Source organism: Peromyscus maniculatus, chromosome 5 (assembly GCF_049852395.1).
Source record: "Peromyscus maniculatus bairdii isolate BWxNUB_F1_BW_parent chromosome 5, HU_Pman_BW_mat_3.1, whole genome shotgun sequence".
Classification (NCBI taxonomy): domain Eukaryota; kingdom Metazoa; phylum Chordata; class Mammalia; order Rodentia; family Cricetidae; genus Peromyscus; species Peromyscus maniculatus.
In genome coordinates this window covers 61,173,150-61,187,355 of record NC_134856.1, presented here as the reverse complement: position 1 = coordinate 61,187,355, position 14,206 = coordinate 61,173,150, and the positions used below count along the sequence as shown (strand labels likewise).

The 14,206-nt window shown below is 44.7% G+C and overlaps 1 protein-coding gene and 1 long non-coding RNA gene across 2 annotated transcripts; one reads left to right on the top strand and one right to left on the bottom strand.

The window, feature by feature from the left end:
• Positions 1–9: 9 nt before the first annotated feature.
• Positions 10–2,837, bottom strand: Coa6 (cytochrome c oxidase assembly factor 6). The gene is made up of 3 exons (XM_076572344.1): positions 2,703–2,837; positions 2,470–2,615; positions 10–359 (listed from the first exon to the last, which is right to left on the bottom strand). The coding sequence occupies exons 2-3, from the start codon at positions 2,611–2,613 to the stop codon at positions 264–266; spliced, it is 240 nt and encodes a 79-aa protein (XP_076428459.1). The 5' UTR covers positions 2,614–2,615; positions 2,703–2,837; the 3' UTR covers positions 10–263.
• A 22-nt stretch (positions 2,838–2,859) lies between these two features.
• LOC143273351 (uncharacterized) lies at positions 2,860–4,144 on the top strand. Its single transcript, XR_013051386.1, has 2 exons — positions 2,860–3,351; positions 3,621–4,144. It is a non-coding gene; the product is annotated as an uncharacterized LOC143273351 (long non-coding RNA).
• The last annotated feature ends 10,062 nt before the right edge of the window (positions 4,145–14,206 follow it).

Sequence of the window (14,206 nt, the reverse complement as noted above, 5' to 3'; positions counted from 1 at the left end):
TAAACAATGCATTTTTATAATAAGCTTTAATTTTTTTCTTAAAATAGATGCTTCACTAAATTAAAGCAGCACACTTAATACCATTCAGTCCTTCACAGTTTGAATGATGAGATCTTCTACTTGATCCTTTTAGTAATTGTTATTCACAGAGAACAAGTGCTGATGTGTAATTGTGGGTCAGACTGCTTTTGTCCTGGAACCAGCAAAGCATTTCTGAAAGTCCAGAAGAATCATTTCCACCTGTGTGAAAGTCCAGGCAGAGCCTAGGAATTTTCAGTGGACCGTGAAGGCTGGAAATCTCCTGCTTCGAATTTTTCCTTGAATTTTAAGTAGTCTCTTCTTTTGTCAAAATATTTTATCTGTTGAGATAAAAAGGCCTGACATTAAAGTAAGTTCTGCAGTTTGGCAAGCAAAGGCACAGATTTAAATGTAACATGCTCCTTGGTCTCAGCGGATTCGAAGCGGGATTGTGATTTGTGTTCTGGACTCCTGAGTCATGGATCTAGTGAGTGAGCTGCTCAGCTGCCTGAGGAGCCCGAGTCTATCCCCTCACGCCTGTTAGTGTGTAATGTCCTGGGAACTTAAGAAACAGTCTTATGCACACAGGAGCCCATCAGGCAGCTCTTGGTCAGGTCAGGAATCTTAAGTTTTACGGACTGCCTGGTTATAGGTTCCGTGTATCTTGTCACTTATCAGCCCTGGCATTTTTGTCAACTCTGTCGTATTTAGAAACACACACATCTGGGGAGACAGACACACGGCTAAATATTCACAAATTATTAGAGGCTTGCTTTGATTTCCATTCACACCATCCTCTCTTCACGGGGCATTTGAAAAATCTTTCGATCTCGATAAGGTAATATTCTAGAAGTATAAAACAAATCCAAGGACATGCACACGTGCTAGCTGTGACACTGCCCCCCGACCTTGGACCCCAGCAGCTCTGAGGACAGGGCAAAGGCAGGAGGCCTCGCATCTGCACTGTAGACTAGAAAACACTGATTTTGTTACAAGCCTTCAGTGCATGTCTTAATGGACCCCTCTGCCTGAATACTTTTCTTCTTCATTGAGAAACTCTGTTCTCTACCACAGCACACACAGACTTGCTCCGTAAAGTTCCATCAGGAAGAAATGTAACACTCCTGCCCAGAGTATCCCAGGTACCTTCAGAGAGGGGCAGCCCTGATTGCCAGACTACTAGAATGGGTGTTCTATAAAGGATATCAGATTTAAAAGCATATGATGTCCCTCACATTTTGTGGGAAATTAATTATAATTGCCTAAGATACAATTACACTGAGAAGTACATTAGGCATTCCAGCCCAACCTGAGGGTGGGGGCACACCTTACATTGAACCTTCTACAGGACTGACTGACTGATCAGAACCTGAGGGACTATGGAGAGGTTTGAATGTTGCAGGTCCATCTTTAGCCCTCTTAATTCCTGGCCCACCTCTGTGACTGATCCAACCCCCTGGTGACAGGTGAAACCACTGGCCTCCGCCAACCAAAAGGCTAAGAATGTCATCGGGCAGCATCTGAGGCTCACAGCAGACTTCCCTGCGTTGCTGTGACAAACTTACCTGACGTTTCCACCCATGTATTTTAAAGTTGTGTTGACTCAGGACTTTCTTTGTTCTGTTACTATGAAACTTCTGCCACATGGTATTTGGGAAAACTTCAAGCTGTGTTCCTGAGCCAGTCACTCATATTTGGCTACAAAATAGACTATCTCTTACCCTTTGAAGTGAAAGCAGTATTTTGGTGTTGACAACAACCTGTCCAGAGCTCGGCTCCTCTTGGAGTGTTTCTCCTCCTGAAGCTGCTGTGAATACCCAGAGCCCTGGTTCTCTTAGCCCTGTACTGTACAGCACAAGACATCTTTCTCAAGGGATTGCTGTACAGCAGAGTTAACACAGACTTAAGGACCCAAGTTCGAATCCCCTCTCCACTACAGGGGCTGGCTCATCTTGGACAACTGTTTCTTCTCTCTGATGCACGGCTCCCCTTGCATAAAACTGAATGCCAGAGCTCCCAAGACTGAATGAAAATCCCAGCGCATAAAACCAAGTGTCTCCCTCAGAACACATTCCCATGATGCTCCACTTGCTCCCCGCCCTCTCATACACACACGTGTCTTTGGACACACCTCTCAGTTTGCACTTTATAGGAGTTGGCAGAGACTGGGACAAAGTGAAGAAAGAAAACTGATATTGAAGGAGCCGTACTGCTGAATTATGACGAAGCTTGAACGAAGGGGCTGTGAGAGGCTATGGACTCCCTCGGAAGCCATCACAACACTGGCCCTTCTCCGGAATCTGGCAGTGCACTGTCATTTTCTCCAGTCATAACAACTAACTGGTGATTTCCAACGCATGACCTCTCCCGTGACCTTGTCCCTCCACAGCTACCCCGAGGTGGGGTGAGTGCAGGGACGTGTTGTAGCCCCCCCCCCCCCCCGGGACTTACCCACTGCTGGGGGCAGCTGGCCTCGAACGAGCTCCTCAGCTGCTGGCACCGAGCCGCGTCCTCCGCGTTGTCGTCGAGACACCGCCAGTACAGGTCGCGCGCGCCCCAGCACACCTGCCTTTCCTTCATGGACGGGGCTGCCATTCCTGCAGGGATCACGCGGGGGACGACGTGACTGACATGCGATCGCACGACTAGCCTACAACCTGAGGCTGAGGCCGCTGAGGGCCTACCGAGGGTCCGCCAACGTGGGAGAGCCGCGGCGCGGAGCTCGCTTGTTCCCGTGCTGCAGAGTCGCCCAGCAAGTCCACGGACAACGCCAGGAAAACCTCGCACCGACGCAGCGCCGGCCGCGGGCGGACCCTTCCGGGCTGCCGTTCACAACACAGAAGGGCGGGACTTCCGGTTGCGTCCCGGCGGGTAATTTCCGGCCGGAGTGGGCGGAAATTGTCCCCGCCCTCTGCCCGGTGGCTTGCTGGCTGGCTGAGGAGGGACCGAGAGTGGGCGAGGGTGACCGAGCTGGCACCCCGCCATCTCCCCCGAGCAGGGGGAGAAGGAGGAGGCTGCTAGCGTGAGAGCGCGGACTCCCGGAGAAGAGGAAGCCAAGGTTGGCCATGCTTGGAGGCTCCTTGTACCGTCCTAAGGGATGAAAAGGCCTGCTTCGGATGTTTTGAGAGGAGGGTTTGATATATGAGCTCGTGTCTTTCATCAGAATGTTCTCGAAGACGAGTAGAGCCTTGGATGCAGGTCAGTCTGCCAACTGGGCTCTGGTTCCGTCCAAGAGCCGTGTGCATTCCACGTGTAACACGGACTTAGAGCAATCCAGGAGAGTCAGCGCACACCTCAGGAGCTCCAGCTGACAGCTCTACACTTGGTGCCTCTGTGAGACCCTAACCACGTTCGCCATGTACAAGTTTTCAGGGTGACAGTGTGATGTCAAGTACCGCCAAAATATGGGACATGTACCCCAGTAGTCTAAGGACTGTAATAGGGATGAATTCACGTTATCATTGTCAGTCTTTATCAATGTCTTTTTATAAAAAGACATAGCGTTTTGTAAATATGATGGCTACAAAAAAGATGAAAGAGCCTTGGAGGAGTTAAGTTGAAAATGGAAATATATTTTAAAGATTTGCCTATTCTGTCCGTAGGGCTGAAAGTATGGGTGTGTACCACAAAAGTGCATCAAAAGCGGGCCCGAATGAAATGGGAAACAAAAGCAATGGTGTCCACAGCCAGCCTTGTGCAGAGAGCCATCTGGGCACCCCTTCTCAACGCCACAACCGAAAAATCATTGGTGGCTTGAAACTGACCGCAATGCAGCACTCGCACTGTGGAAAAGGGCAAACCAGAACATTGCTTTCCGCAGGGCTGCAGCCAATTCACTAACCTGTAACTGCTTCAAGCATGGAAATAAAGACGGTCAAGTTGAGTTTTTTGAAAAAATAATAAAATCAACAAACATCTGATGAGAGCTGTTAATAACAGGAATTTCAGTACTGAAGGCTAGCTCTGTAGATGACAAGAAAGTTAAAAAATCTTTTAAATAGTTGACTATAAGCAAGTAAAGGTTATAGAAGTATACAGATTCCCAGAGAGATGAGTATTGGTGTTAGTAAGCAATTCATATCTGTACTAAAAAAATAAAAATAAAAATCTTTCTAGACAAATTCCAGATGGTTCCACTGGGAGGTTCCTCTTGACTTTCACTAATTCAATTATGCCTGTAAATAGTACTAATTATTCCAAATTCTATGGTGGACCTGTATGAGAAAATGTGATTTTGGGGTTGAAAAGGAAATTTTAAAAAAAAAAATTTATTATTTTGCATGTATGGATGTTTTGCCTGCATGTATGTCTATGTACCACATGTATGCAGTGTCTTTGGAAGACAGGAGGGTGTCAGATCCCCTGGGACTGGAAATACAGACTGTTGTGAGCTGCCATGTGCTTGCTGGATATTGAACCCTGGTCCTCTGGAAGAGCAGCTGAGACACATTGCTCCAGCCTTGAAAAGAATTTTTTTTAGCCACAAATTCATCTACCCCAAACCAAACATCAAAAATGTAGTCAAAATGCAAAAATTTTCCATGCTCATAATATCTAGGATCCATTCAATGCACCTACAAACCATAGGAAGCAGAAAACTTCCTTTTTAAAGGGGCAGAAGACTTAAACAGATGCAGCAGTGGTGAGGAAATGGGAATGACCAATGTATGCAAATACCGACATCCTCATTACTAACCACAGCTGGGAACTGAAAATGACAGTGCAGTACCATTAGGCACCTGCCAGACCAAAGACCACTTTAAAAGTCTCTGTAATGGACCTGAGTTCAATACCCAGAACTCAAGATAAAATGTGAGGCATGGTGCACTTGAGAGGTGGAGACACATAGATAAGATACCCAAGGCTTGATACACATAGATAAGATACCCAAGGCTTGCTGGCCAGACATTATAGCCTGAGTTATGAAACAGGCTAGTAAGAGACCCTATTTCTGCAAACAAGAACAACAAAAATCATGTCTGAGGAGAGATTTTCCTTTGGGCTCCATATGCACATACCTGCATGTAAACACATACCAGTACACACACACACACACACACACACACACACACACACACACACACACACAAATCCCTCAGTAACAAGTTTTTGACAAGAATAATCTGTTTGTGAACCAATAAAGCAATCTTTTGAAGAGTGTATGCCATCCATTAAACACAAAGACAGTACTTATTTCAACTGAGCTATTTCAGAGTCTGTTGCTCTTAATATTATTTGGACTAGCTAAAACCACTATCCAAACCAGACTCATATCAATAATCAAACAGACAAATTATGACTGTGCTGTGAAATACAATACAGTAAAAAAGAAACCTGCCTGTACAATAACAGATCACAACATCAGGTGAAAAAAGCAGGTCAAAGAATGGACACGGTGTGGTCCCTCTAATTTTGAGAGTCCTTTTTTGTTTTTCTTTTGTTTAAGACAGGCTCTCACTATGTAACTCTGACTGTCCTGGAACTCACTATGTAGAGCCTGCTGGTCTTAAACTCAGAGAAATCCACCTGCCTCTGCCTCTCTAGTGCTGGGTAGTTTTGTGAGTTCTCGAACTTTCTGTAAACTACAGTATTAAGGATAAATACATAAGTGTAAAATGATTAGGAGCATCAAAGATTATCACAGTTGTTTCCAGGGGAAGGAGAGATGTGATCAGGAAGAGTACACAGAGACCATGGTGGGAAGCCTTTGGGTTCTGCTTCTGGACCTGGACATTTGGTCTCTTAAGCATTTTTTAAAACCGTGTACATGTTTGTTTACATCTTTGCATGAAAGTGTGTGCCCAGTTGTTAATAGAATGAGTAATTGTCCCAAAAGAGGTCGTCATTGGTGGAATTGATCTACAGAAAGATAAGAATAATGGCCATCATACAGAACATGATTATTTTTTAATGTGTTTACCATCTTATGTGTTTTTCCTGGCTGTGGTAGTTTGAATGCGATTGGCCTGCATAATCTCATAGGGAGTGGCACTATTAGGAGGTGTGGCTTTGTTGGAGTGAGTATGGGCTTGTTGGAGGAAGTGTGTCACTGTGGGGGCAGGCTTTGAGGTTTCCTATGCTCAGGATATCATCCGGTGTCTCAGTCAACTTCCTGTTGCCTGCAAAATGTAGGACTCTCGGTTACTCCAGCGCCAAGACTGTCTGCAGGCCACCATGCTCCCCATCATGACAATAATGGACTGAACCTCTGAAACTAAGTGAGCCACCCCAATTAAATGTTGCCATGGTCATAGTGTCTCTTCACAGCAATAAAAACTCTAAGACACTGGCCAAAAGTCAGCGTTGTCTAGTGCTAAATACTATTTATGCAGCCCTGCAGTTCCTCCTTGTCAGTGATAGGGCTGTGGCAGAGAGGAGACGTCCTGCCAAAGAGGTATGTGTACTACAATTGGGTTCCCTACCTTATCCCCCCGGAGACTCCTGGTTAACCAACAGAGCAAGGCAACCACCAGAGAGGAATCTAGAGATGCAATTGTGCTATAGCAAAGTCCATGTTCACATTATCAAAATGTGAGTGCCACAAGATGGTGTCAGGTGTGCCGTGAGGCCACAAAGGATGCCGTCTCCCAGCCTGGGTTTGAAATGGAGAGCCGATGAAGAGAATTGGGGAAAGGGGTGGGAGGCAGGCCTTGCTGGCTGTTCTAGCCACTTACGAAATGGTGGGAGTCACCCAGTCTGAACTGAGCAGATCCCCAAACCTCTGGTGGGCAGGGCAAGACAGACTCAGTTGAACTGGAAACAAGGGCGGTGTTCTGTCACCACCCACAGACTTTTATTTATACTCTGGTTTTCAAAGCAATTATCAGAGCCGCCTACTCAGGAACACAGTGGGGCGGCTTCCTTTGACTTCAGTGTTGCTACACACCCTCTGAATGCTGTGTCCATCTGTCCTGGTGTTTTCCTCTTGTTAACTGGAGATGTACTGCAAGGTTCTCTCCCCTCCCCTCCCTTCCTCCTCCTCCTCTTCCTCTCCTGCCACCTTTTCTTTTTCTTGGTGAGTTGATCTACCCTCACAGCTTCCGTTACTATTTCTGTCAGAATGGCGAGGGAAGTCAAGGTTTGGGCCTTTAAAAGAAACATTCCTTTTCAGGTTCCCGGTGGACATCTCCACTGATTTGTTTTTGGAATGTTAGAGCTGGGTCTTTCCATCCATCTCATGCCTTTCATCTGTCATTTATCCCTATTATTAAACCATCCATTGACTGTCTATCCCTATCCATCCCTATTATTTGTGCCTATCTAGCATCTGTTGTCTCTCTCTTCCTACATTTGTGTCTGTGATTCTAGCCAGCTATTAATTATGCATGCATGTATATTTTATTATGTGCATATTTTTATCCATTCATTCATCCAGTCATATGTATAGTTTGCTTTGTTATATTTACTCATACCCTACAAATTTTGGTGATAGCTCTTAAATTGTCTGTTGATTACTGAGAGCCGCTGATTACAGCATACCACCTGACTGTTGTCCCACTTTTTATATCTATTTCTAACAATTGTTGAATGCTTTGGATATGGTCTGAGTGTGACTCTCGAAGATTCATGGGTTGAATGGTCAGTATGGTGATATTAGGAAGTGTTGCAAAAGGACAGCTCTGGAGGGAAAGGTATCCTATCTTGTTGGGAAGTCCGGCTGTACCTGAAGCTGGGGTGCGGTGGGGGATGGTCTCCCTGCAGGATGTAGGAATCCTGCTCTTCTCCAGGAGAGAGCCATTACAGCTGAAGAGGGCTTCCCTGCAGAGCTCTGCTGCCCCTTTCCTCCAGCCCAAGATGTTGCTTCTGCTTCACTCTGCTAAAGGGCAAACCTGCAGAAATGTAGCGATCTCCTCTATTACTTTTTTCTGCTCAGCTCCCTTCCAAAGGGAACGTCTCAGCAAAGGTTCTTATGTTCTGTGGCGAAAGATCTTAACCCAAAACTCTTTTTTTTTTTTTTTTTTTTTTTTTTTTTTGGTTTTTTCGAGACAGGGTTTCTCTGTGTAGCTTTGCGCCTTTCCTGGAACTCACTTGGTAGCCCAGGCTGGCCTCGAACTCCCAGAGATCCGCCTGCCTCTGCCTCCCGAGTGCTGGGATTAAAGGCGTGCGCCACCACCGCCCGGCAACCCAAAACTCTTTTAAGAAAGAGATTTATTTGGGAGAGAGGAGTCCAGGAGAGTAGCTGCCTCTGCCAGGGTGGGAAGGCACAGCCCACAACTGAACAGGCAGACGGGCTTATATAGGTCCTCTTAGGGGTGGAGCTTCTCCAGGAAGAAGAGTTTCTGCCCAGGGATTGGCTAGTTTTGTTGGTCAGGGGCAAAGTTGGCTCTGGTTTCAGGGCCAAACTGTGTTTCTTTCGCTGGCCCTTTTTAGCCTTTTGGCTCTAGTTTTAGGGCCAGGGCATAGTTCTTTCACTGGCTCTGTTTCCAGGGCCAAAGTGTGTTTCTTTGGCTTTGGTTTCAGGGTCAGGGCATGTTTCTTAGGTTCTGGGTTCAGGGCTAGGTTGTGTGTCTTTCTCTCGCTCTAGCTTTAGGGCCAGGGTGGGTTTCTTTGGCTAGCCCTTTTTCCTTTAAGATGTAGGGTCTGGTGGCAATGCCGTAGGGAGTGAAGGAAGTCCTGAATGAGTGAAGTCTCGAGTCAGTGTGTGCTGTTGACATGGGCATAGCCATGTCAAGGACCACAGACCCATGGAGACATGGCAAAGTGTTCCTCCCGATCTGTGTCTAGGTGTTGACAGAAAATGTCCACCACAGCTCCCCCACACCCAGATAGTTACAGCTTACACACTGCACCCCTACAGAGACTCTTCCTTGATAGGCTGTGTGCTTGACTCCTGGTTGATCTGCATGTGATAACCCCGCCTCTCTGTAAGCCTCAATAGTAAACACACTGAGCTTTCTCCATCTGAGAACCCAGTCCAGCACTGACTGTCTGTGTCCGTGTGTGTGCGCGCGTCTGTCTGTCATTTCTTCATTCCCTCATGGCTGTAGTCAGGGCCAGCCCCTTGGAGCCGTGATGGACACAACAACAGAATGCCATCAAGTCATTTAGTATATTATTCTTGGACACAGCAGCATGCCATCAGGTCAGTTAATACATTGTCCCCATGAGAGGTTAAGGTAGATCTGGGGAGTCTCTGCTCCATTTTCTTGAGTGAACTATTTTAAGAGAGCAAGACTGACCCCTCCCTGTCTGGCATCATCTCTCACCATGTGATGTTTCGCTCTTTCCATACTACCTTCCACAGCACAATGCAGACAGCTGACATCCTGTTTGGACTTTCAGCCTCCAACACTGTCAACTAAACAAACCACTTTCTTTACAAATTACAGAGTCTTGAGTATTTTGTTATAACAATGGAAAATAGACAGGTGGAGTTATAACAGCTCACAGCTGGCTCTTTGGGTGTAGAGAAGTGTTGTGTTTCAATAGTGTAGTTCCCTCCTCATTCATACTCCAGGATTGAATTTCACTAACTTAGCAGCTATTGCTGTCCACTCACCCACTTTCTTTCTGAAGCATTTCCTGGCTGCTTCTTTTTCTCAGTCCTTTATTTTCAATTTTTTTCTGTCATTCTGTTTTAGTTTTAGCTCTTATATATAGAGTTCAGTGCATTCAAATCTCTTTATGTGAGGGTCCCTGACCGGTTTTGTTTTGTTTTGACAGGAACTTGTATATAGCCTACATTGGCTATGTAGCAGGCTGTCCTTGAACTTCTTGCCTTCACCTTCCAAGTGTGAGGATCACAGGTATGCACTTACACATTCAGCCAAGGTCTCCATTTTTCATGGTGATCATGACCTATTTCATGATCACTGACCGGGAAATGTTTGGAATTATCCCAGCATCTAGTCAAGTTCTAGTAAGTTTTAGGCAGGAACTCAAGAGTTCGTGACCATCACAGATTGTATTTAGGAGTCACATTGAGACATAGTGTATGCTGTCTTCTATTTTGACAAATAGATGTTCATAGGGTAACATTTAAATGCACGTGTAAAGGTACTGGTGTTTAATAACTAAAAATTGCTAAGTATCAAAGTTGTCTGAATTAAAGATGTCTGAGTTAAATTAACATTGCCATATCTGAGAGTCTTGTCACTGGTTATCAATATTTTATAATAAGATAATTTATCTAGAAATGTGTTTTTACTCTTCAAATTATGTTTTCCTTCATTTTAGAAAAAATGTTACATGACTAAAAGAAAGTTTCACACAAATCTAAAATAATAATATATGCAACAATAAAATATATGTTTAAAGTACTCAAAACTTATACATTCAGAAAAATATAAATTGAAGTAAATGTAAACAAAAAATTAAAGTTTTGTACATATTTTTACAGTATAGTGATAAAAGACTCAACCATATCATTAAAATTTTAAAAAAGCAAAATGGGACAATAATCAGTTCATGAAGTAAAACATCATGTGATAAAAACTTATGTATACATTTATGAAAAATTAATTATGTATTAGGTATTTTTATTAAAAACATATAATGTACACGTTTAATGTGTCAAATGTATGTGACTGCCCTTGCTGTGACTTGCTCTTGAGTCTCATTAAGTCAGATCTAGACCTTCACACACTTTGGAAAATGTTATGATGTGATTGGTGTTGCAGTGTCCTCCCTCCCAGGGCACCTGTTGTGGACATCACAGTATCACATACCTGCAGGATCCTGATGGGAACACTGCTTCACATCTGCTCTGCTTCGCCTGCCATCCTAAACAGCCACAGCTCCACCCAGGTTAACCACTTGCATAGCAAACCCTCTAGGGTTTAGGCCAGGGGAACATGCCCTGGCCGGGGGCCTCTATGGCCCCAGCTCTTTCAGGAGGAAGTCTACACCCCCAGCACTGGTCTCGTTGTGTTCTAGAGCACCCAGTTTGTCCAGAGCCATGCAGGGTATAGTGCCAGTCTTGCCCACACTCGCATAGTGGACACTTTACCCTGTAGTTTTTAATTCCTCAGGAATCCTTCAGCATTCCTGACCTTTCAATCTTCAGGACTTGAGGTGGGAGAGAAAATAAGTACTTAAGCTGTCATCTCAAGCAAATCTCTTTCCAAAACACCGTAGTGATGCTGACAGGAAACACAGCTGCCCAGCATCTGTGCTGCTCATGGTAAGCAGGTGAAACAGTGACCCAAAATCAGCATTGACCCTCTGCAAGCGCAGGCTGCCCACTCTGCCCTTCTCTCATGGTCTGCCCATCATGGCTCCGTGCTTGCCACCCCCTCCAGTATCCAGCATGGTATTTCTTCCTACTGTAAATAAAACGAGCCCACTCCTTTTTGGTCTGTCTGTCTCCTTTCTAGCCACAAACCACACAGTTAATTTGAGCTTCTTGGTCCCTTCAGGTGTGAGCATGTGTGGTGATTACTTGGTCCCAGAATGAGGACAGTCAGTGACAATTAGAACCCTACATGTAACACACCTTCCTGCCAGCCCACGTCAGAGCAATTCTTTAAGCATGTTGTCACCATGTAGAATGGCAGTGGCATCATGGCTAGGAGCTAGATCACTGTCTTCTTTGGGTGGTGAACCCCATGTTCGGGTCAGCCCTGGGCACTCATTGTATTTGTGCTTATTCTATTTATAGTCAGTCACAAACTCGAGACTTAGGTTTTCACTCCATTTCATTTTTCTCAATTTTTGGGGAGACAGAAAGAATTTCAAATATTTGTTTATTTGTTCTATAAATGCTTCAATAAACCGAATAATTGAAACAGTTCCTGCCTTACATTTAGAGGCTAATCAAGACTGGTCAAGTTGCCAAGACCTCTAACACAGGCAGCAAAGACAGTTCAGTCAAGTAGACTTGGGAGACAGGTAACTATTTTATGATAAGATATATAGCATTTGGGTCCAGCCTTGGAAGATGAATAGTTTTCAGAACAGGTGAGACACAGGGCAGTTCAGCTTCAAGGAGGCTGTCTCACCCCCGTCAAAATGGCAGGAATCAGAAAAACAACATGCTGGTGGGGATGGGGACTGAAGGGAGTCTTTGCATACTGCTGGAGCAAATGTAAACTAATGCAGCCACCATGGGAACTGCTGTGGTGTGTCTTCAGAGGCTAAACATGGAGCTTCCATATGACCACATATACCACTTCTCAGTGTTTACCCCGAGACTCCAAGTCACCATATACCACAGAGATCTTGCCCATCAGTGTTCACAAGAGCTAAGTATGGACCAACCCAGGTGTCCAACAGCAGAGGACAATGTGTACACCTGACAGAATTGTGTTCGTCCATAGAGAAGGAGGGGACACTCTTTGCAGGAGAATGGATGAAACTAGAGATGGTCCTGGTAAGGAATTGCATCAGTCTCAGAGAGACCCATTCTACATGTTCTCTCCTTTGTGTACCTAGACTTAACAGATACATAAAATCATGTGCATTGAGGGAGGACATGCAAGTACATGTGAAACTGGGGGACTAGAAGGATGACAGGAGGGTCAGGGGTGAGAGAGGAGAAGGTAGAAGGGAACAGGGTGGAAGAGGCTCAAAGCATATTTCGTACTTGCACAAAAAAGCTTGACATACCTGTTCTAATTTGCTTTCAGCTAGTGTGATAAAAAGCACTGTGGGGAGGAAAGGGTCTCTCCCAGCTTACAAGATACATTTCACTGTTAATGGGAGTCGGCAAGGGGCTCAGGGGGAGTCAGAACAGAAGCAGCTACCACAGAGGAAAGCTGGCGCTGGCTTGCACTCTCTGGCTTGCTCAGCTAGCTTTCTTAAGTACCCCCAGCCCACCTACCTAGAGATGGCACTGCCCACAGGGAGCTGGGTCCCCTAGATCACCTAGCAGTCAAGGAAATTGTCCTCAGACATGATGATCTCGGGAATTTTTCAGTTGAAGTTCCCCCTTTTTTAGGTATATATCAAGTTGACATATGAAGTTATGATGGTAATGTTTTATAATAATTTAAAAAAAAATCAAAGGTGTTTTCATCTTCTTGGGCTGCAATAATAAAAAATAGCATAAACCTGATGGCTTATGAATGTAATTGATTTCTCACAGTTCTGCATGCTGAAATGTTAGAACTCAGATGTTAGAGGCAGGTTAGGTCACGCCCTCTGTAGCTGTGTTTCTCTCCACATTCAGAACTGATTCTGCATACAGGCTCCCGTGCTACCAGAGTAGAGAGGTTGGAGTGTTATAGACCCAAAGCCTAAACCAATCTTTATCTTGGTCCATCTTTAGACGCCTTAAGAGCCAGATACTGCTCACCTCTGCATCCAACCTAACATTCTTAGGACTATTTGGTAAATCCTTTGGAAAGTACAAACAGATCCCCAGATTCTACCAACTGTCGTCAGGTGGAATCAGAGGCCTGTATCTGCCATTCCCCTGCTATTCTGTAATCCGCTTACTTGATGTCCCCACCAATGGCTTTGAAAAGCGTCTTGATTTATGACTTCCTTTAAAAAAAGATTTATTTATTTATTTATTTATTGCATATGGTGCTCTATCTGCATATATGAATTTATGCCAGAAGAGGGCATCAGATCCCATTACAGATGGTTGTGAGCCACCACGTGGTTGCTGGGAATTGAACTCGGGACCTTTGGAAGAGCAGCCAATGTTCTTAACCGCTGAGCCATCTCTCCCGCCCTGATTTATGGCTTTCTTTATTCTGTTCTGATATAAACTTCATGAAACTGTTAACACATCGGAACATGGAATTTAGGGTAAACTGGGTCTGTGTTCCTAGGCTGAGATCACTCATATTTGGCTCTAGAGTAAAGTATCTTTTATCCCCTTTGAGGCAAGAGCTGTGTTTTTGCGTTGGCACAGACAAATGAAACTTTTTTAGTGTCACTGCTGTTGATAAGGACTTGGATGCTTTACAAGAGCAGAGATTTATTTTTGCCTTAATTTATTGGGGGTAAAAATGAAAAGTTTTGAATATGGCATAGAGAAATAATGAAGCAGTTTCAGTGTGGCTAAGAAGTGTGATTTTTTTTTTGTCTAAGTAGACCTGAATGCTCTGAAAATTTTAAAATAATCATCTAACTGTGCCAGCATGAGCCCTTAGTCGCCTAGGCAATAGAACAGGTTTCCATGGAAACACATGGGTCTGTATCAAAGAAATACCTTGATTTTTAATGGTAGGAATGAGCTTCATCTAAGGGGTACTAAAACCCACTGCTAGCTGCTCAGTCTCCCCTGGTCATTGAACTC